Source organism: Lepidochelys olivacea (assembly GCF_965140295.1).
Source record: "Lepidochelys olivacea isolate rLepOli2 genome assembly, chromosome: 14".
NCBI lineage: Eukaryota > Metazoa > Chordata > Testudines > Cheloniidae > Lepidochelys > Lepidochelys olivacea.
The window spans coordinates 16,745,267-16,767,146 of record NC_140424.1 but is presented as its reverse complement, the minus strand read 5'-3'; the positions used below and the strand labels follow the sequence as shown (position 1 = coordinate 16,767,146).

The 21,880-nt window shown below is 49.0% G+C and overlaps 2 protein-coding genes across 9 annotated transcripts in view; one reads left to right on the top strand and one right to left on the bottom strand.

Annotated features, from left to right (window-relative positions):
* CYGB (cytoglobin) overlaps nucleotides 1–14,536 on the top strand; it is a gene marked incomplete at its 5' end in the record, with an annotated part of 49,586 nt that extends 35,050 nt beyond the window's left edge. For 2 of the 3 annotated variants that reach the window (XM_084646929.1, XM_084646932.1), the window contains one exon: nucleotides 1,387–1,888. In XM_084646929.1, the coding sequence (XP_084503055.1) occupies nucleotides 1,387–1,536 (150 nt within the window). In that variant the 3' untranslated portion in view covers nucleotides 1,537–1,888. Of the gene's footprint in view, nucleotides 1–1,386; nucleotides 1,889–14,175 lie in introns of those variants that run through there. The other variant, XM_084646931.1, reaches the window with a different exon arrangement.
* The window catches only part of LOC311530389 (uncharacterized protein), an 81,055-nt gene extending 59,667 nt beyond the window's left edge, over nucleotides 1–21,388 (bottom strand). For 2 of the 6 annotated variants that reach the window (XR_014713976.1, XR_014713977.1), the window contains exons 1-2: nucleotides 10,072–10,121; nucleotides 4,140–4,264 (exon numbers count right to left, since the gene is read on the bottom strand). Coding sequence is in view for 1 of the 6 variants with exons in the window: in XM_084646933.1 (XP_084503059.1) it covers nucleotides 4,140–4,264; nucleotides 21,274–21,346 (198 nt within the window). In the remaining 5 variants the exon portion in view is untranslated. Of the gene's footprint in view, nucleotides 1–4,139; nucleotides 4,265–10,071; nucleotides 10,187–21,273 lie in introns of those variants that run through there. The other 4 variants (XM_084646933.1, XR_014713973.1, XR_014713974.1 and 1 more) reach the window with 4 other exon arrangements.
* Nucleotides 21,389–21,880: the final 492 nt, after the last annotated feature.

The window sequence follows — 21,880 nt, the reverse complement described above, 5'->3', positions numbered from 1 at the left end:
TTAACCTGTTCTCCCCAGTGGCTCCAGCAGAGTGGTTTGAGATTTGGGGCTGGTGGTTTGGACGCTGTTCCAGGGTGGATGAGGTTCAGGCTCCTCTGAAGTGACTTTGGCGCATTGAAAGTTTTTCCTTAGGACTCTTCCGTGGTGTAACCTTGACTCCATAGAGTGAGCGTGCCCTGACTAACAAAACCCAATACATGAGTGACATGGGTAGAGAGGAACTGTTGCAGTCTAACCCTCAGGTCTGAAACTCCCCACCATGTGCCCCACTCAAGGTAGACACACCAGCCACCTGTTCCAGGGGTGCTGTGTCTATGATGCCCCTGTATTCCTAACTCAATAGAGGCAGTTCATGCTCCTTTTATTATCTCAAAACTGCCTCTGCCCCATCTGCTGCACCGTACAAGCCCTGGCAATGGCCTTCAGTTCTTCTCCTTCATGCATCAGTGTTGTTGCCAGAAAACTGAGCTGCCCAGCTTCATCCCTCGTTATGGGGCTATTGAGGAAGGAAGCTAGAGGAGCAGAGAATCCTCAACAGGGAGGGGTTCTGCACCATGAGAGCAATGATCAAACACAACAGATAGCCCGCATATGGATGTCATCTGTATTTATTTGTAGCCTATATACACACACATTTTTTATAGCTACAGAGGAGTTTCTGTATGAAAGCTAAATAGAATACCTGCATGCTAACTTCAGCATTATACATGCTAGTGGGAGAGCATAGAGATATATGAATATGTAGTACCCATGTAGCAGAAGTATATAACATTGTGGCTGACATTTTTAAACCTCCCAAAACAATTTGGGTACAAACAAGGGAGCAAGCAGTGCCCACTGTACAGGTGGTATCTCGCACATGAAGTCCTGTCCTCTCCCAATGGAGGCAATACCACCCATTCCTTTTGCACAGGCTGCCAAAGAACCTTCAGAGGGAGTCTAGTTCACCTCAGTGCAAATTGGGGACCTGGACATGAAAGGTTTTGCAGCCTATGGCTTATCCCAGGATGAATGATGAGGATCTAGAAATTAAGTGCCGGGGGAACAAAAAACATGCTGCATAGGAAGTGGACAAGGCAAAGGTCCCATCTACCTGGTCTCCCCACCCTATGAGATTTGCTTTTGAAAACACAGATTTCAGAGCCAGCTAAGACCAGGACACCAAATCCCTTAGGGATCTTACAAAACTCTCAGCCCTACTCTACAGGCTATACTCAAGGGCCCAAGCCTGCAGCTTACAATAGCGATATGGCCACATTCAGACTGTTACAGTAGAATCCTGCTGTAGTTTGTTTTTTTTAGTTTTGGATCAAGGAGATCTTAGGTTCATTGAAATCTATGGCGGAATTCCCATTGACTGAAATGGGACCTGAATTTCCCCTCCAGAGCATGTCCTCCCTACTCACTGCTGTAGTGAAGCTGTGCAGTTGTGTTGGTGTCCGCGCAGGTGTTGCCATGGTCAACACAGGCAATGTCAGAAGAAGGTTGGATGCTCAGACAAGAGAGTGCGAAAAAAAGCTTCGACCAGCTTTATAAAGAAAGCGTGGGATAAATAAGTGTGAGTCTGAAATATTTAACGACCTGTAACGATACTATTTTCCATAGCTAAAGTTGTCTGTTAGTGTGTCCTTAGCTGGTCCCACGGTGACCTGCACTTGTGAACCCATTTGGTCAGATGTAATTCTGTGTCTTCAGTGTTAAGAATACTATAATGGGTACTATTCATGTACGTGTTATCGGAGCTCATGTGCTTTTTTTCTACATGCCGTTTAGTGTACTATGGATGTAATTTTTCTTTTTGTAGGTTTTTAGTATGTTTGTAACAGGACAAAATTGTGTCATTAAACTGAACTTGTACCTTCCATCGATAAACCAATCAAACCCATTATCCTCAGACTCTTCCTGGTTTCTTTCATACTGGTGATAAATATAAGGTGGCTGCTAGATTTAAAGAGTCTTGGTTTAAATTTACCTAGCACAGCTACCCTACTGTGCTCCTCTCCAATCCTCAACCCTGCTAGTTCAGAGTTTAATTACACTGCAAGGCTCTGCAACTCCCTGAAGTATCTTCATCCCTTAGCACCTTGGCCAACTCCCATTGAAATAAATGGAAGTCTTTAGTTCATTTCAATGGGAACTGAACGGGTCCCTTGCAACAGTGGCGCTCAACCTTTTGGACTACTATACCCCTTTTCAGGAGTCTGATTTGTCCAAGTGTCACCTCACTTAAACTACTTCCTTACAAAAGTCAGATATAAAAATACAAAAAAGTGTCCACACTATTACTGACAAATTGCTGACTTCCTCATTTTTACCATTATAAAAAAAAATCGATTGGAATATAAAGATTGTACTTGCATTTCATTGTATAGTCTATAGAGCAGTATAAACAAGTCATTGTCGGCATGAAATTTTAGTTTGTGCCGACTTCTCTAGTGCTTTTTCTGTAGCCTGTTGTAAAACTAGGCAAATGAGTTGAGGTACCCCCCGGAAGACCTCTGCGTACCCTCATTGCTACTGGGAGAAAGACTAGCCCCAGGCCACACAGCAAATCAGTGGCAGAGAAAGAATGAGAACCCAAGAGCTCCAGTATCTTAGGGCTTGTCTATGCTTGAAACACTATAGCAGGTAAACACTCATTACAGCGATAGGAGGGGTTCACCCATCACTGTCGTTAATCCGCCTCCCCAAGATGTGGTAGCTAGGTTGATGCAAAAATTCTTCTGTCGACCTAGTGCTGTCTACACCAGAGCTTAGGTCAGCTTAACTACATTGCTCAGGCAGGGTTGGACTGTCACTCCCCTGAGCAATGTAGCTGAGCCAACTTAACTTCCGAGTGTAGGCCTGGCCTTAGTCTGCTAGATCACACTACCTTTCCAACGTCTGACGCACACAAGCCCCGTCCCTAATAGTCTAGCAGAGTGACCAAAAATGAGCGTTGGCTCAGTGTGGAGACTGGGCTAACCTGTTCATGCCTTTCAGGGCTTCCTCCCAGACAGGGCTAGAGGCACCATGGTGGGGTGGCTTGCACTGTGGTTGCATCTGCTCCCTAGACAAAGATCGATTCAGTCTGTGGGGCTGATGGACTAGCGCCAGCAGGACATTCACAAAAAGGAAGTGTTGGGCAATTTGAAACAAAATGAAAGGCACCAGGATCAATAGCAGCCTGGAAAGCTGTGGGGTTACCATGCAAAGAACCCACCACTGCCCTACATCAGCTTTACACTAAGGTAACTTAATGGAGTTACAGCAGCAAACTGGTGTAAGAGTGGGGAACTAGGCCGAGCTCCCAAAGTCACTAACCTACTACACCACAAGAAAAGGGATAACAGGAAGTGTGGGGTGGGGAGGGACATTTGTGTGCTAGTAATATGAGGGACTGCTGAGTGGGAAGTTATTTTTCCCTAAAGGACCCCTTTAGTATCGTGCTACGGTCATCCTTTTATTCATTTCTAGAGCTAACATACAGGGCTCTCCCCAACGCTCTCCTGCAAATAACCCCGGCCACCACTCAGCCTCCCACAAGTTATGCACAGACCCCAAATCTCCAGCCAGAGATTGTAGAGGGCCAGGCTCGGGCCCTCTATAATCATACCCCAAAACTAAACAGGTTCCCCTTCCTTTGTGAGCCGCATTGAGCTCTCCTTAATGAGATCTCCCCAGTGGCTAGGATAGGATCAACTTGCAGACACATTGTCCCCTCCCAGGTCAACCCTGCAGATGTGGAGTGCTGTGGGTATAAGCGCAGGTTAAAGAGTGAAGAGCAGGAAAAGGAGCACAGGGGGATACTAGGCTGCCACGTTACTGAGGCCTAGTAGCTCGAGTGGGGCCTAAATGCCTAGCTGACTATCCTCCTTGCAGGCAAAAGCTTGGTGTACTTGAGTGCAAGTGAGGGAGAATGTAGGAGGCCTGAGACTTGCATCCCCTCGGTGCAGAAGCAGTGCCGGGGTTTAACCTTTCTTGGGCCCACATAGCACCACTGGCAAGCGACCGCTTTGCTCTCCCTGCCATGCATTGCGCAAGGGCTGGGAGGGTCAATGCTGCTATGACACTACTTGTGTCAGCAGCTCATGGGGCCCTGTTGCCCTAGGCATAGTCTGCCTAAGAGGCCTTTGAATGCATTCCAGCAGTAAAGTTACCTCAGCAGCCATGGCGGCAGTTGAGAGCCTGTAAAACAGAGAGGGCAAAGACTTCTCCTCTGCAGCCTCAGTGCAGAACCGGTCTCCCGCCAGGCTGGTGGTGCGACAGTTCCTCGTCCCTGTGCCTGCGTGGAGAGATTAGGCCACATGCTGCTCAGCTCAGAGCGGCTAGAGCGACTTCCAAGTTCCACGCTTAATAGCCGCAAACAGCTCAGTGAGCCCCCCAAAATCCAAGTCCAATGAATTATGAATACTTCAGAGTTTGGTGCAGAAACAGTCTGCTAGGTAGCCTGCCTCCATCAGTGAGCCTCAGCTCCCTGCCTGGGTCCTAGCACCTCCCTTCATCACAGATTCAAGAAAAAGCTATTTTGAAAAAGGGAATGGGAAGAAACTACACAGAGAGGAGAACAATGGGAATACAAGAGGGAAACATTTGTAAATGGAATGAGATTTAAAACAAACAAACTGAGAAATAAGACAGAAAAAGATTTGGGCCAGAGAGACCTTTCCCTGACTGTAAAATGGGGAGAATATCATTTGTTATTGTTTTATTACAATAGCACCCAGAGGCCCCAGTGTGCCAGGCCCTGTGCAAACATTCAGGAAGAAATGGCCCTAAAGAGTCTGTGTAGCCCCTCCTTTAGAAAGCACTTGGGATGAAAAGTACAACAGAGGCATTATTATTATTACTGGAACAGCAAGCAACAGTCTTCTTGAAAGTACTTGTGGGAGTTTGGAGTGGAGCCCTCCACTCCCAACAGAGAAGCGCTCACTGCTGAGTCTTCAGAATAGGGCCCAATGGCTGGCAGCTCTGCCTCATCAGCAGGGGGTTTGCACATCCCCTAGTCCTGTTCAGCAATGCCTGTTTAGTTTGGGTGAATTTTCATGAACGTGTGCCATACTCCAGGCCTACCCCTGACTTCCACAGTTAGTGGTTACAATCAACTGGCTATTTTTTGCCAAAGAACATCATATACAGGAAATTTCTTGGGGTTCTCTGTATGAAGGTGGCTCTTTATTTAATGGCCTATTCCAAAGAGTGTGGGGGGTGGGGGAAAGGATGGCCTAGTGGGCAGAGTGCTAGCCTAGGACTTTGGACCTGGGTTCAGGGCCCTGCTCCACTACAAACTTCCTTGGGCAAGTCATTGAGTGTCTCTGTGGCTCGGTAGATAGACAACTATTCCTAATCTGTCGTCACTGGAAATGGGCCCCCCATCATTGCTCAGAGAGTTCACCTAGCTGGAAGAACGGGCATGGGTTTGTAGTGAGATGTGACCAATATTGTGGACTGCCTGCACATTTCTCATTCCCACCATACTTTGTGGTTAGCCCACTGAGGCTATGTCTATACCACAAAGAAAAACCCGCAGTACCGAGGCTCAGAGCCAGGGTCAGCTGGCTTGGGCTGGGGCTGGAGGGCTATGGAGAACAGTGTGGGCATTCCCATGTGGGCTGGATTGCGGGCACAGAGATTCTCCTTTCTCATCAGGCATCAGAACCTGGGCTCCAGCCCAAGCAGGAACACGTACATGGCTATTTTTAGTTCCACAGCCTGAGACAACTGACCCAGGTGCTGAAATGCAGTGCCAGGGGGTTTTCTTTGCAGTCTAGACTTACCTGGAGACCTTTCAATTAGAACCCAGTGTCTTCTCCGCTCTAATGAGGAAGGACAATGCCAAGAGGATGGATTCTGCTGCCATAAGTGAATGGAAATAAGGCTTTTAAAAAAAAAAAAACAGTGAGTAATTAACCATTAGAGCAATTTACTAAGGGTCATGGTGGATTCTCCATCCCAGGCCATTTAAAAAAGCAAGATTGGATGGTTTATTCTAAAACACCTGCTCTAGGAATTATTTGGGGGAAGTTCTGTAGCCTCTGTCATACAGGAGACCAGACTTGATGATCATGATGGTCCCTTCTGGCCTTAGAATCCATAAATTTCATTTATTTCTACCTTGGCTTCTGTTTCCTTCTTCTGTCCTTTTATTTCTGTATTTTTCCAGTTCTCTCTCTTCTCCACTATCATTTTCCTCTAACGTCTTTATTCTGCCACCCATCACTGTAGTACCTGAGCTTCTGCCATGCCCCCCCTCCCTTTTGTCTTTTCACCATCTCCCTTCTACCATTGCTTCTATCCTTTTCCTTCCAGCAGTACAAAAGGACAGACCAACGAACCAGTAACATCTGGTCCCTCCATTGGGACCACTGGCAATGCACTCAATTACTACTAGTAAAGTGCTGAGCCCTGCACAAAACAAAGACAGATGCTGCCCAAAGGAGGTTACAATCTAAGGCCTCAACTCAGGAAAGCTTCCCGTTCAGGGAGCATGGAACTGAACTGGGGTTTAAGAAGTGCTGTCAGACTGATTCCAAGGCATGGCTATTGCATTCAGCCTTCTAGGCCTGATTCTGAGCCCTCATACACTGCTGAAAATTAGGAGTCGCTCTGAAAACACTGGAATTACACCAGCATCAAACCAGCACCTGGGAGGTCACAACCAGACCACCCAGTGTCTTAAAACACTACAGCCAAGATTTTAAAAATTAAGTGTCCAAAGTTAGGCTCTGAAGTCCACATTGAGTTGCCTAAATGAGATGTCCAATTTTCAACAATGCTATTGACTACTGGGGGTTGGGGGAGGGATGCTAGGAGCTCTGCTGAAAGTCAGGCCACATGGTTAGCTTCCCACATATGAACTTGGAGCCTAAAATCTTAGGCTTAGGCTAGCATGCTGGCAAAAATCATTTAATAGTTTAGCAAGGATAGACACTAATTGGACCATTCTTTTAGACTAATATTTAAGTATGGAAATGAGTACTTGGCACACTGCAGAATGGAAGGAACCGACCAAAGCTCCTGATGTGAGCTTCTCATTATATGCCTGCAACAGGGGTCTTGGGGCAAACATCTTCCAACCATCAATGAAGTGCCAGGAGTTGCAAGCCACCCATTATATTACAGTAGCACCTGGAGGTGTCAACAGAAGTTGTCAGCCCGTTGTGTTAGATGCTGCACAGATAAAGTGAGAGACTGTCTCTGCCCCAAAGAGCTTGCAAGTCAAAAAGAGAAACAGAGGCTCAGACAGGTGAAGTGATTTGGCCAAGGTCATCCAGCAAGTCAGTGGCAGAGCAAGGAATAGAACCCAGGTGTCTTAACTCCCAGTCTACCTCTTAGCCATTGGATCACATATTTGCCAGAGGTGGGATTTTTAAATGCTCTTAAGTCAGTTCAGAGCACGAGTCCTGCTGAGTTGAGGGACTTTTGAAAATCTCACCTTTTAGAGGAGGAAAAGAAGTTGTGAACTCTAAGTTAGATTTCTTCCAGGCTGATTCAAGTCACCACCTAGAACCACAATGGGGCAGAGCCTCAGCTGGTGTAAATCATCATAGATCCAGCAATAGAGTGGTGACACTTTACAACCTGCTGAGAATCTGTGCCTGTGCCCTATGTTTTTTTTCATGGAAGGGACTTGCTCTGTATTCAGACTGCAGGGACATCCGTCCCCCCCACCTCCCTTGCAGTCAGCCCAGTATAAGTGGGTGCCAACATGGGATGAACACATTATGTTAAGTTGAAATAGTGTCTGTTCAGGATACTTGTTGATTCCCTCCCCCCACTTTTCTTTTCTCCAGTGTCTTTCACCCTCCCTATCAGCTGGTCCATTTTTTAAAGCCATATCCCCCAAAAGAAGGGTGGGCTCATCATTGGCACATCTCTTGTGGCTGGGCATGGTGTAGCAGCTCTTTCCTTTCTAGCGCCTCTGGTTCTGCAGCAGTTTGCCCAGCTCTCCACCAGGTCACAGGTTAGTCCCATTCTTTCCAAAGGGACAAAGTCCAACAAACAAGAGTCCTTATGTCAGATCTTCAGCACTCAACTCTGGGCCCCTGGGTCCCTACACCCCTTTGTCCAGGGTGTTCAGTCCTCCACCTCCCCATCTCAGAGGCCTCATGCCACCTTCCCCAGTGGCTAGTGGGGAACCCAGTCCTCCCACCATACTGGGTTCTAGTCCAAGGACCCTATAACCAAGCACTGAAGGTCTGCTCCACAAGACTCCTTGCGGTTTCCTCCCTGGATTTCTTCCCACCATTCACTTTTTCAGGCCTTCTCTGTAGCCCCTTTCCAGGCTTCTCTAGTGAAGAATGCCTCCCAAGGCTTCTCCCCAGTTCCTGCCCTAGGCCACGCTCCCAATCCATCACAACCCTCATGTCAGGGCAAGCAGGCCTACTGCCTGGGCCACTGTGAGTCTAGCCCCTACCACACTCCAAGGTCACACTCCTGCTGTTGGCTGAGCTACTTCTTCCCCATCACCTCATAGCCCCACACAAGCCATCTACCCTAGAGGGTACACCAACCCCGGCTATCTCTTAGACCACCTTCCTGTTCCTCTACCCCCAACTGAGCTCTTCCTTTGCCTCCTGCTCCTTCCTTTATGAAGACCTACCTCCTTCCCAGCTGGGTTTGATCACCAATTATGCCTAACACCCTGGACCAGGTGCCATCCTGCTTACCTGGGCTCAGGCTCCTGCTAACCCCTGGCTAACCAGGGTGGGGTTTGTACACCCCATCATATTCCCCTTCACTGGATTTTTTTCTCCTTCCCTCCCACAAGCTCAATAAAGCCAGAGTCAATCCTTTAAACCTAGGATGCTCCAAGCGGTTTGACACCAGCTGGGTTCCCCCAACCTCAAGCCTGGCATGATGATGTATCTGCTAACCCTGAGCTCACAAACAGGTACAGCTGGGCAGCTAGAATGAGGTGGATCCAAACTTCTGCCCAAACCATTCATCCAGCTCTCAGATTTGCCTGGCCTCCCTGTCCCATTAAAGTTATTATCATTAAGGTGACTTTATTTTTTTAGCTGTAAGGGCTCTCAGCCACTCTGTAGTGAAAGGCAGCTGTAATATGACTAAGGCAGGCTCCAGAGACAAGATAAATATATCACGCCATGCTCAAACACTCAGAAATTCATCTCCCACCCGGAGCAGCTTTCACTTCCAGAACTCAAAAACTTTTGACTCCCTCCTGCCCCGAAGGAGAACATGAATGGAAAAGTCCAGTTTAATGAATGGCTAAGACAAAGCCAAGTTCAGCTCTACACCTGTGCTCAGATCCTCAGCCCCCGCAGCTGTCCCAGTGCAAATTCCTCACACCAGTCTGCCATTGCGCCAGGACAGTTATCCAGCAAGCAACGTGCCACTGCCCATCCAGTCCTGCACCCTGGCGCGTCATTGCGAATCAGAGCTGGTCCAGGCAAATCTAGCCCTCTCTGCAGTGTCCTTTATTTGGGAACACGGCAAAGACCAAGAATCATTTTGCAAATTTCTTCTCCCTCCACCCCAGAAGGTGAATAGAAGATCATTTGAAACAGCTAACATGCCAACCAATAGAAATGCATGCAGAATCAATATTTCATTATTAATGTAATATGGATAGATAAATCCTGCAACCTCAAAGGAACTCTATCCCCTTTTCTTCATCTCCTCCTTTATTGTATTGAACCAGGCCCCCATTGTGTTAGGCGCTATACAAACACAGAACACAAAGCCCCAGCCCCAAAGAGCATACTTGCCTGATCTCAAGCCCCCATCTTTAGTGGCATCGTGCAGTGTTTTGGATGCTGATTAAGTTCTACTACACTTTATGAGCCAGGGCCCAGATCCTCAAAGATATTTAGGTGCCTAACTCCCATTGATTTCAGATGCCAATCTGGCGTAAGCTGAGACAACTCAATCAATTTCATTGAAGCTGCACTTGACTTACCCTAGCTGAGGATCTGGCTCTGTTTTCCCCTCAAAGAGCTTTGCTAAAAAGAAAGAAAGAAAGAAAGAAAGAAAGAAAGAAAGAAAGAAAGAAAGAAAGAAAGAAAGAAAGAAAGAAAGAAAGAAAGAAAGAAAGAAAGAAAGAAAGACTGTCCCAGCAATGATACTAACCACGAGTCCATTCCCATTCCCTGTCTTCTCTTCATCTGCGCTGGGTGATATGGTTTATCTGAACAGTACTTACTGTAAACTCTGTCAGCCCAGACCAAGATTAATTCTCTGCAGTTTGGCAGCAAAGAGATTAAATAACAAGGGGGGGAAATACACATCTGAAATTGAAAAATTCTTCAGGGCTAATTTACAATCAGGTTCCTCTTCTCCTCCCACATTTTCAAATGCTAACACAGGAGAGGGGAGGAAAGATAGGGAAGGAAAGGGTGTGGGGAGACTCTTTTGGTTGTACCCCCACCCAGTGAAATGGGAAAGCAGGGCAATGACCAGAACTTACACAGCACCAGGCTGCTGGTTTCACAAGAGAGATGAAGTGTGGAAAATTCCACTTCTCCCCTATGCACAGCCGTGTCAATGGTCCCACAGGGGCCCTGGAGTCTCTCAGTATAATACAATCACCAGCTTGGAGCTCTCAGCTCGCCTTGAAGGATTGGAGTCCCCACCACCAATTGAAAGAAATATTCAGATTGCACCGTCTGGTTAGTAATAAATCCATCAGGCCCACTTGCCCCCAGTAAAGGAATTTATAAAGCACTAAGGAACATATGGTCCATCTAATGGCTCGATTGGCCGGCTGTCCTGGCCTTCTCATTTTGAATAGACAATGTTCTGTGCAGCCTGGGAGTTCAGTGTTACTCTCACTCGCACTGGTGTAAATCTGGACTAGCTCTGCTGCCGTCATTGGAGTTACTCCAGATCTGGATGGATAAAATGCCAAGCAGAATTCAGCCCCCTGTCCATATCCGTGAACGGTTCCGTTGGGCCTTCACAGAGGCCGGTTGGAGGGATACAGAGAAGGGAGATTCCCGGCTTTATTTAGGGTACAGATTGGGCCAAAACACAATGCCATCAGGAATCCTGATAACGTTGCCACCTCTGAGAGACAGAAAAAAAAAAAGCCACTGCCTCCCCCGCCCACCAGCCTGATCCTCCTCTTGCCCTCCCAGGCACCCCCCCAACAACCAGCCTGAGCCTCCTCTTCCCCTCGCAGGCACCCCCCCAACCTTCCCCTCCTCTTCCCTTCACAGGCACCCCCCCAACAACCAGCCTGACCCTCCTCTTCCCTTCCCAGGCACCCCCCCCAAACAACCAGCCTGACCCTCCTCTTCCCCTCACAGGCACCCCCCCCAACAACCAGCCTGACCCTCCTCTTCCCTTCCCAGGCACCCCCCCAACAACCAGCCTGACCCTCCTCTTACCCTCCCAGGCACCCCCCCAACAACCAGCCTGACCCTCCTCTTCCCTTCCCAGGCACCCCCCCCAAACAACCAGCCTGACCCTCCTCTTCCCTTCCCAGGCACCAACCCCGCAACCAGCCTGACCCTCCTCTTCCCTTCACAGGCACCCCCCCAACAACCAGCCTGACCCTCCTCTTCCCTTCCCAGGCACCAACCCCGCAACCAGCCTGACCCTCCTCTTCCCCACCCAGGCACCCCCCTAACAACCAGCCTGAGCCTCCTCTTCCCCTCGCAGGCACCCCCCCAACCTTCCCCTCCTCTTCCCTTCACAGGCACCCCCCCAACAACCAGCCTGACCCTCCTCTTCCCTTCCCAGGCACCCCCCCCAAACAACCAGCCTGACCCTCCTCTTCCCCTCACAGGCACCCCCCCCAACAACCAGCCTGACCCTCCTCTTCCCCTCCCAGGCACCCCCCCCCCCAACAACCAGCCTGACCCTCCTCTTACCCTCCCAGGCACCCCCCCAACAACCAGCCTGACCCTCCTCTTACCCTCCCAGGCACCCCCGCAACAACCAGCCTGACCCTCCTCTTCCCCTCGCAGGCACCCCCCCCAACAACCAGCCTGACCCTCCTCTTCCCCTCCCAGGCACCCCGCCAACAACCAGCCTGACCCTCCTCTTCCCTTCCCAGGCACCAACCCCGCAACCAGCCTGACCCTCCTCTTCCCTTCACAGGCACCCCCCCAACAACCAGCCTGACCCTCCTCTTCCCCTCCCAGGCACCCCGCCAACAACCAGCCTGACCCTCCTCTTCCCTTCCCAGGCACCAACCCCGCAACCAGCCTGACCCTCCTCTTCCCCACCCAGGCACCCCCCTAACAACCAGCCTGAGCCTCCTCTTCCCCTCGCAGGCACCCCCCAACCTTCCCCTCCTCTTCCCCTCGCAGGCACCCCGCCAACAACCAGCCTGACCCTCCTCTTCCCCTCGCAGGCACCCCCCTAACAACCAGCCTGAGCCTCCTCTTCCCCTCGCAGGCACCTCCCCCAACCTTCCCCTCCTCTTCCCCTCCCAGGCGCCCCGCCAACAACCAGCCTGACCCTCCTCTTCCCTTCCCAGGCACCAACCCCGCAACCAGCCTGACCCTCCTCTTCCCTTCCCAGGCACCCCCCCCAAACAACCAGCCTGACCCTCCTCTTATCCTCCCAGGCACCCCTCCAAAAACCAGCCTGACCCTTCTCTTCCCCTCGCAGGCACCCCCCCAACCTTAACCTCCTCTTCCCCTCGCAGGCGCCCCGCCAACAACCAGCCTGACCCTCCTCTTCCCCTCTCAGGCGCCCCGCCAACAACCAGCCTGATCCTCCTCTTCCCCTCGCAGGCACCCCCCCAACCTTACCCTCCTCTTCCCCTCGCAGGCACCCCCCCAACAACCTGACCCTCCTCTTCCCCTCCCAGGCACCCCCCCCCAACAACCAGCCTGACCCTCCTCTTCCCCTCCCAGGCGCCTCGCCAACAACCAGCCTGATCCTCCTCTTCCCCTCGCAGGCACCCCCCCAACCTTACCCTCCTCTTCCCCTTGCAGGCACCCCCCCAACAACCTGACCCTCCTCTTCCCCTCCCAGGCACCCCCCCCCCAACAACCAGCCTGACCCTCCTCTTCCCCTCCCAGGCGCCCCGCCAACAACCAGCCTGATCCTCCTCTTCCCCTCGCAGGCACCCCCCCAACCTTACCCTCCTCTTCCCCTTGCAGGCACCCCCTCACAATGAGCTGGGGAGTCAGGCTGCTGAATCCCTTCACCATCCCCTCCCCCACCCCGGTCCCCACTATGTACTCCTCCCTGCTGGTGAGCCACGGGTCCATCTTACTTTCCAGCGCCATGAGGAGCAGGAGCCTCAGCCCCCGTATTGGCATGCTGAGGGCCCGGCACATCGAGCAGCACCCGGATGCCATGCCAGCAGCTCTCCCAGGTGCCATGGGACCTGCGCTCTGTAATGGAAGCAGCCCCTGGCACCCCTGTACATGCACGCGGAAGTTGTTGCCAGTTGCAGCTTGCCAGGGTATTTTCACTAGTGCCAAGTGAAGAAAACCCCAGCACACTGCAACCGGCAACAGAACTAAAACCAGCCAGGTTGGTTTAAAATCACCCAGGTGGCAATCTTAGGCCCAATCCTGGTTGGTGGCCCCTGAGATTGGGGGCCCCGTGCAAGCGAACAAAGTGCACACTGGTTCATCCAGGCTGGATCCAGAATCAGGATTCCTGACTCTGCCACTGACTAACTGCAGGACCTCAGGCAAGTCATTTATGGCCACATTTTCCAGAGCAGCCACTGCCTTTGGGTATTTTCATGGATGGCTGCCGAAGTTGGACTTCAGAAAATGTTGGTCCCAAGGGGCTGTATTGTGTTCTGTCTAGCAGGAGGCTACCAAAGGCCCTGGATCTGAACATGCCCAGGCTTTGGGAAGTCCAGAACCAGATCCAAATTTTGCAGCTATTATAATGGACCAAACCAAAACTCTGAGGAAATTCTAGATCTAAACTGTGCAGCCCAGGACCATCTCTACCTAAGAGCCCACCTAGTGTCTGGGAGCTGGGATGAGACACCTTGAACCAGCTCTTGCCAAGCACGGGGTTAGCTACAGGATGGACACGGACCATATGTTGGAGCAGTGCCACTCTAGCGGTCCCCCGGTTGCAGGATCAACCTTGCGAGCAGAAGAGAAGTTGAGCTGGTTGGTGCTTTTCTGCTCCCCCCTGGAGGCAGATCTTCAGGACAGAAGATTTAGCCCTTACACTGGGAGGGACGGGAATTACTGACAATATTTAAGGGGGCAATGAACTAGCAAGATGCATCCTCTGGTTTTTCAGGAGCCCCCTGGTGGCAGTGGTGGTGGCAGCAGCAACAAGGTGACAGAGACTCCACTGCCAACCTGAAACACTGCTGTCCATGAAGAGCAGCTTGCACTGAACCATAACAGTGCCCAAGGGAACTGCATCTGTCTCATTCAAAGTGATTATTCAGTATATGTATATTAGAATGTGGGAGAACCTCAGGGAATTCCTGTAACCAGACCAACAATGTTATACGCATGCATCAGCATTCCCCTGACTGTGCTGTGACTGGGAAAAACTAGCTTCCATTTCCTGATATGACCATTAGCAGAATGAGATCATCTGACTGTCATGAGACCTTCTATAGTTCCTGAGAATTAAGATGCTATCGGCCCTACAGTGTGCGTTACATTGAACAAACACTGAGTTCTTTTAAAAAGAAATTCCAGCCTGGAAGAATGGGAAAGACCTTCAGATTGCAGAGCTCCTATCCTACAAACATTTACACCGATAAGTAACTTGACACCCATACATACTCACATACAAAAAGTTATTCATGACCATAAGAGTTTTCAGGATCAAGACTGTATATGTATGATCCATTCTAGCAACATCCACATGATACAGCTGATCACAGCGAATCTGGTCTAGATCTCAACTCTTAACAGTGGACCTAATTCTGACCTTACTTAATCAATTTCCAAGTCGATTTCTTTTATTTACACTGGATTAGCATAAAGCAGAGTCAAACCCAGATTTTACATCATTTTCATGTTGTAATTCTTTTCCTTATGATTAGTATTGGAAGGATTTGACTTTTATCTCTGGTGAAACTCAAAAAGAAATATTGATGTTTATTTCTAAAGCTTTTACAAATGATTGACTAAAATGTTTGCATTAGTGGGAAATAAAGAAAAAAACAGGTACTAGTTATTCAAAAAATTAATGGTTTAGAAGCTGAGATTCAAAAACAGCTTCAGAAATAAAATCATGATCAGATTCCATGATGTGGACATACTTATATTTTATTTTTAAGCAGAGTAAATAGTGATTTTTTTAAATGAACACAAATACTTATTAGCCTTTAAGCACTATTTTAAAATAATTAACTTTCCTTTTTTTGTACATTTTAATTAGTAACTACACATATTTTCTCTCTTCTTCTATTTATTTATTTATTGGTAGAAGGAAAGATTGACTCTACACAAAGAACAGCCATAAACTTTCAGGCTAAATTGCTTTTATTTTAGATTAAGGGAAACAACAAAAGAAGAAAGAACAAAAAGAAAGTTTCCCTGAGAGATCACAGTGAGTACTTCTCTCTAACAATCTGTACTAAAGTCTGAGAACAAAATAGCTGTTGTCTCTGCCTGCAGGCTGAGGTCTTAGATATTGTAAGATGCAGGACACAGAACAATGAAACATAGGCTACTTCTACCCTAGGGATGTAATTCCTAGCTCACATACATACATTTGCACTAGCTCTCAGCTCTCAGTGTAGCTGCAGTAGCCCTGGCGGAGGCAGCAGCGGCATGGGCTAGTCACCCCGAATACAAACCCGCACACATCCCATGGGTAAGTACTGGGGACATCTAACCCACACCGCCGTCTGTACTCCTGTGGCTTCACTACAATTTTAAGCATGCTAGCTTGATAAGAGCTAGTGCGAGTATGTTGGCTTGTGCTGGGAATCACGCCCCCAGCTCTAAGTGTAGACATAACTTTTGTTCCATAGCTACCAGCACCACACCATCTACTCAGCCAAACCTAATCCTTCCAGCCCTGTTCTAATCTGCAAAATCCACAACTCGTCTGTCATTTGATTTGTCTGTCAAGTGTCATGCACAACTATGGGGTTGTATAAATAATAAATCCATAAATATTATTATAATGTAATAGTATATTTTATAACAAAGTTGATTTCGGAACGTGTGGGATGCTTCATTCTGGGTATGATTCTCCTAATGAAAACACCCTCCTCTTCGCCGTCCTACATACTGGTGACCCCAACTGTACTTCTTCTCCCTTATGACCAGTGTTTGCACCCAGGACGCTGTCTTGTGGATTTGTTTCATCTTGATACATTTGTTCCTCGTCACACGGTGTCACGGCCTTGTGTGTGTTGGCGCTCAATACAGCATAGACAATGCCAAGCATTTAAAAATCCCAAGTCTGACCCCCAAAAATTCATGAGGAGCCAGAAGTCATGAGATTTTAAGAAATCATAAATGCTGGTTCTTTTCATTTGCATTCTGGTGCATGGGATTTCATTTTGATTTTGGCTTTTGGGTTTGTTGGTAGTTTTTAACCTTTAGGGGTCCCCTTTTTCAAGATTTCTTTGCGGCCATGAGGGCTAGAAAGTCACTTTTTTTAAAAATAGAAGCTAAGATTTTTCCCATAACAACGTGACTCCAGCAGCTGGGATTTTACAAAAAACACCGAATCTCACAAGATTCACAATGAATCACAAGAGCTGACACCACTTGGAATGCCCAGGAACCACTATCACCTGGAGGGGGGAAGGGGAGGCCTGGCAGCCGGAGGGGACCGAGTACAATGCTGGGTTGGTAAGAAACCAAAGGGCAGATGGTGGCCCTCACCCACATAAAACACTGAAGTCCAAGAGTCCATTGAGGGGCTGGAGTGAGGGGGAGCAATGCATTTTGGAAGCATATGGCGAGGGAGATCAAGGAATCCAGGACAGGGAGAAGCTAAGGTTTGGTAGTTCTGGGTCCCATTTTGTATTAAACACCTTTTAACAGGTTGCTCTGCCTTTTAAAGTGCTGGTGTGGGGGGTTGGGCCTTGACAGCCCTGTGCAATTATCAGAACCAGCTGGGAAGGGATCAGTCAGGTGTTTTCTAGAAAGGGCCGAGAGAGCCCAGTTGGCTGGGTGCTGTAGAAGGGAGGGTTGTGTGGAGTAGATGGATGGGTGCAGGGAAAAGGTCGCCACACCCTGGGTTGGTCTGGGGAATGGCTTTGTTTTGTGTTACTTGGTGTAGTTTTGATTTAATTAGTAACCTGGGCCCTGAGGAAAGGGCATGAAAGAGCCTTTGGGCCTGGTGTCAATAGTTCCTGGCCTAGGGAGAGGGCCAGCAGCCTACCGCCCACCCCACCCCCAATTGGTAGGTTAAAACATCCTCCCACTATTGATCCTGATTTGGGGCTACAAACTGCCCTGTTCTGTCATCCTCGCTAAGATTAAGAATCCAGCCTGGTTTCTGCCATTTGAGCATGGGCCTCTTCCAAACCAAAGGGATTCTCATTAGCTCCTAGCAGTACAGCATCTATGACACACATAGAGGGCAGTGTTGCACGGACACATTAGCCAGCTCATAGGGGGAACAGGACATTCTGGATGGAATGTCTTTTGTGATGTGCTAGCTGCTCTGAAACAGCTGTTCCTGTCCCTGAGAAAATGACTGGCAAGTCACCTTTGAGAGAGTGAGAGCTGATGGTGATAACTATCACCTGTTACTACCGACTGGCACCTCAGCATTAGCCTAGACCAGGTAAAAGAGCATTGCAAAGGGCAGAAGCTGGTAATTCTGTGCAGTTTCTAATCAGCCCTCTAGGATACTAATTGCTATTCCTGACGTGCTGGGCGAAGAGGGAAATGCCTTGATTTTTTTCTGTGCTGATGCGACACCACTGCAAAGTGCCCGAAACGTAATTAATCCTCTGTTGACCCAGCTTGGTTCTACGGCTGCCCCTCTCCCATCACCTTCATGCTGGACCCAGAGAGACAGCCAGGGATAATCAGCTGTCAGAAGGGCACAGCACTGATTAGAGAGGGGGGAATCAAAGCCAAACAACAAAAGGATGTGGCTGAATGAAAGCATGGCTGTCTGTCTCCAGCCTCCTACCCACATCAGGCATGACTGGCTCAAGGACATTGGCATCTAAAGCCAAGGGGAGGCTAGAAACTGGTGCAGGAAAGGAACAGAGCGAGATCTTAATTCCAGCTCCAGCTGAGTTCTGCTGTGCTCATTTAACAAGACCCCTACCCACCTTCAGCCATGTTTAGTCCACACAATAGCAAAAGCAAGGGTGAGAATTCAGAACCCCCCGTGTCAGAAAGTCCTCACTCCTCTTATTCCTGGGGCAGGGTCACGATTTTTCTGGTATTGAAATACTGACAAAAAATAAAAAGGGAGGAAAATGCCAATCACATTGTTGTTAACTGTTTCCCCTATTTTTGACCAACCATCGAACAAAGGGAAACATTCTGAATTTAGACATTTCAAATTTCAACAACAAAAACCCAGGCATTTATTTTTAGACAAAATGTTCAATATTCCTTCCCCCACCCTGTGGTGTTTGAGTAGCCCTAATTATTTAAATTAACCTTAACTCTGCCCATTCAGAGCTTCCAGCCAACCTTCATTTATGAAGCCTCTTGATATGGGCCAGAGACTCTGACCTCACCTCAAAAGGGGCTCCAGATCCCAGTACTTTCCCCCCATTATTCATGTCTAGAAACTTTCCCACACATACTCTCTTTCAATTGCCACCACAGGTGCTGGAACTAGGGGTCCTGCTGCACGCCCAACTTGAAGTGGTTTCCATCATAGGCAGGGTTTACAGTTTGGTTCAATGGCTCTCAGCACCCCCACTACACACATTGTTCCAGCGCCCCCGATTGCCACCCCAAGCTTCACCTTGCCCCTTCATTCATGAATTACAATGGTATGGTTTTTTTTCATTATTTGGTACTGTACAACCTTAACCCACCCTCTGGCCAATAATCCATGTAAGGAGGGGGATGGCGAGATGAACTATAAGTCTCCAACTAAAGTACATTGTAGTCAGGACCTTGGTCTTGAACCCCAGTCTCAAATTTAGATTCCCTGGGTTGAGGAAGCAGCCTTGGCCAACACATCACACCACACCACACCAACTGATCAAAGAAGTCATACACTTGAGTGGCCAACTTTCTGCATTCTGCAACCTGCTTCCTGATTGGCCACATAGTCTTGACCCTGATGGGCTGGTGACCATATATAAAATTCCTGCTTTCTTTCTGGCCTTGTCTGAACAACAAGCCATTGCCTGCTAGCTGCTACTTGGACCTGGCTTGACCTGGCCTTGCTGCCCCACCCAACCTCACCAGCTGCCCTGCTGTACCTTCCCCTTGGATTGGATCTCCTGGCTATCAGAACTTCTTGCATGAACTCCGACCACTGATATAGACTTCTCTTTGACCTGCCTGACCCCTGATATTACACTTTGACTGATTGGGGTTCAGAGCATGACAGGTGGACAAGGGCACAGGGTGCAATCTTCAACCCAAAGCAAAACTGTTACAAAGCTCAATATAAATCTGACCCCCGTCCAAGGTTATGCTCACAATGTGTCATCCTGGAGTTGGGTTTGCAAAGGGGTGGTCAAATCTACGGTGACCATAACCATCTAACGCATTTTAATAATTTCTGTCCCAGACTACATCCAGGACAAAATCATGCTTAGCTTACACATTTTAACTAACATGATGTTAACACATTTTCCAACATGGCACATTTCCCAGTGTAGACATGGCTACTGTGACAGTCACTCTGAATGAAATGTAAATGTTTAGGTTCATCCCAAACCCAGTCAAGCCATCTGCCCTGGAGCAATTAGATAGAACACTCTCAGCAAACCAGTCCGGGGGATGTCTCTTCAAAACCCAGTGCACACATTGGCCTAAATACAGACATAGCGTAATCCCGTGGATGGAAGCTAGGATAATAAGTCTACGTTTGGTCACCAATCTACATTCAGAACATGGCCAAGATCCAGCTCTCAGTTTCCATGGAATCTGATAGAATTATACCAGTGTGAATGAGAGCAAAACCTATGGTTCTTGTCCGACCTCCATTACTGTAGTATCTGAGCACTGGACAACCTTTGCTGTATGTATGCCCACAACTGCCCTGTGAGGTAGAGTAGTGCTGTTACCCCCATTGTACAGATGTGGAACTGAGGGACTAAGGCCAGATCCCCTAAGGTGGTAGGTGCCTAACCCCCACTGAAATTAATGGGAGTTGGGTGCCTCATCCTTTGAGGATCCGGGCCTGAGTGACTTGCCAAAGCAGCAAGAGCAGGGACACACTTCTCCTGGGTTCTAGCCTGTGGTCTTGCCACTGGACTATCCTTCCTTTCTGACCCTCTTAGCCTGAATCCACCTCTTTCAACACACAGTCCAGCTATTCACGGCAACCCTCTGAATAGTCATTCTAAACCCTGTGCAGATGGGTGGAGCCCCAGATCCATGCAGAGTGGGAGGGGAAGGAAAGGCAAGAAAACCGAAGGCACCAGAGCCCCCAGCCCAGACACGATGGGGGTGGGGAGAGGCCCTTTGCAATGTGTCAGACTGTAGCAGCGAGGTGGAAAGCACATAACGGGGGCGCCAGCCTTCGTTACATGCTTCCACCCCAGATGCACGGCAATCTCAGTTTGACTGGGGATTTCAGCACATTGTCATGTCACTGGCGTCATGCTGATCATTGTCTCGGCAGATCGGCTGCACGCTTATCTATTCCAGAAAGGCCGCTGACACTTTCTCTGCATGCTTGTCTGCCTCTGAGGTCTAAAGAGCTGTGAGAGCCCCGTAGCATTCTCATTAGCACCTTGATCACAATGTTTACCTTCAGCCATCTGTCAGGCAAAAATCAGATTTTTCATTTGAGAAAAGACAGCAGGAAAAGGAACCGCTGAAGTGTCTGGGAGCAGTGCACGTTATTTACACAGGGCACCTCTCCAAGTCCAGAGGGCTTTCCATCTCCGTCTCTCTCCCCCTTTCTTAGCCTTGCCTTGTTCACTAGTACAGGCCAGATTCAGAGTGGGTGGAGGAGAACAGAGCTCCATCAATTTCATCATCACACTCTGCATGTTGCCTGTTCCACGCTCTTTGCAGACACCCCCAGTGTATTAATCCCTCAGAGCTAGCCCCAGATATCATGTCATATTAGCCTCATTTTGTAAAAGCAGAAATGGAGGCTTGGAATGCTGAAATGGCACAAGGACACAACGCGAGTCAATGGCAAAGTCCTTGGTATTGACGTGGAGGGCTGGTGCCAGGACTAATTCCTTGCAATCTCTGCATAGATTGGGTAGGACTTTTCCAAATCCCCCTATGATGGGGTGGGACTCACCACTGTGGCACCTCCTACTGGCTCTCTTGGGAATTAGCTCTGCACCCTCTTCTGGTGGTGTCTCGCCTGCCATCACCTCTGCTCTGTCCAGGGTGCTGGCACTCCTTCCTCCTACTAGGAGTCTGATCTTCCCTCCTCAAGCTCCAGGCAGCTACCGAACTCTGCTCTGCCCTGCAGCCCTACTTATATGAGCCTACCGGGCCATGATTGGCTATTCCTCTCAACCCGTTTCTAATTGACTGTCTCCAGTCTGCCAGTGAGGTGCAGCCACCCCATCACACCTCCACAAAGGACAGCAGAGCGCACCAGGCAGGTGGAAAAACAGCTTTTAGGGCTTGGGTGGATGGGACAACAGGAAGGGTCCTTTATTAGCAGAGACAACAAGACAGTCCAATCTGAATGGCCTCAGGGTTCGAGACAGTTTGGCTCCAGGGCTCTGGTTTGCGCCCATTTCCATTTTTTACACATAACTCATGGACCGTTCCTATCCAGCAGTGAAGACTGGCCCTTCACCCTCCAGGGCAAGGACGTGCAAAGTCAGATGTTACTGGCCAAGAATGGCTCAAGCTCTATGGACCCCAAAGGCAGATGGAGCGCAAGTCAGTTC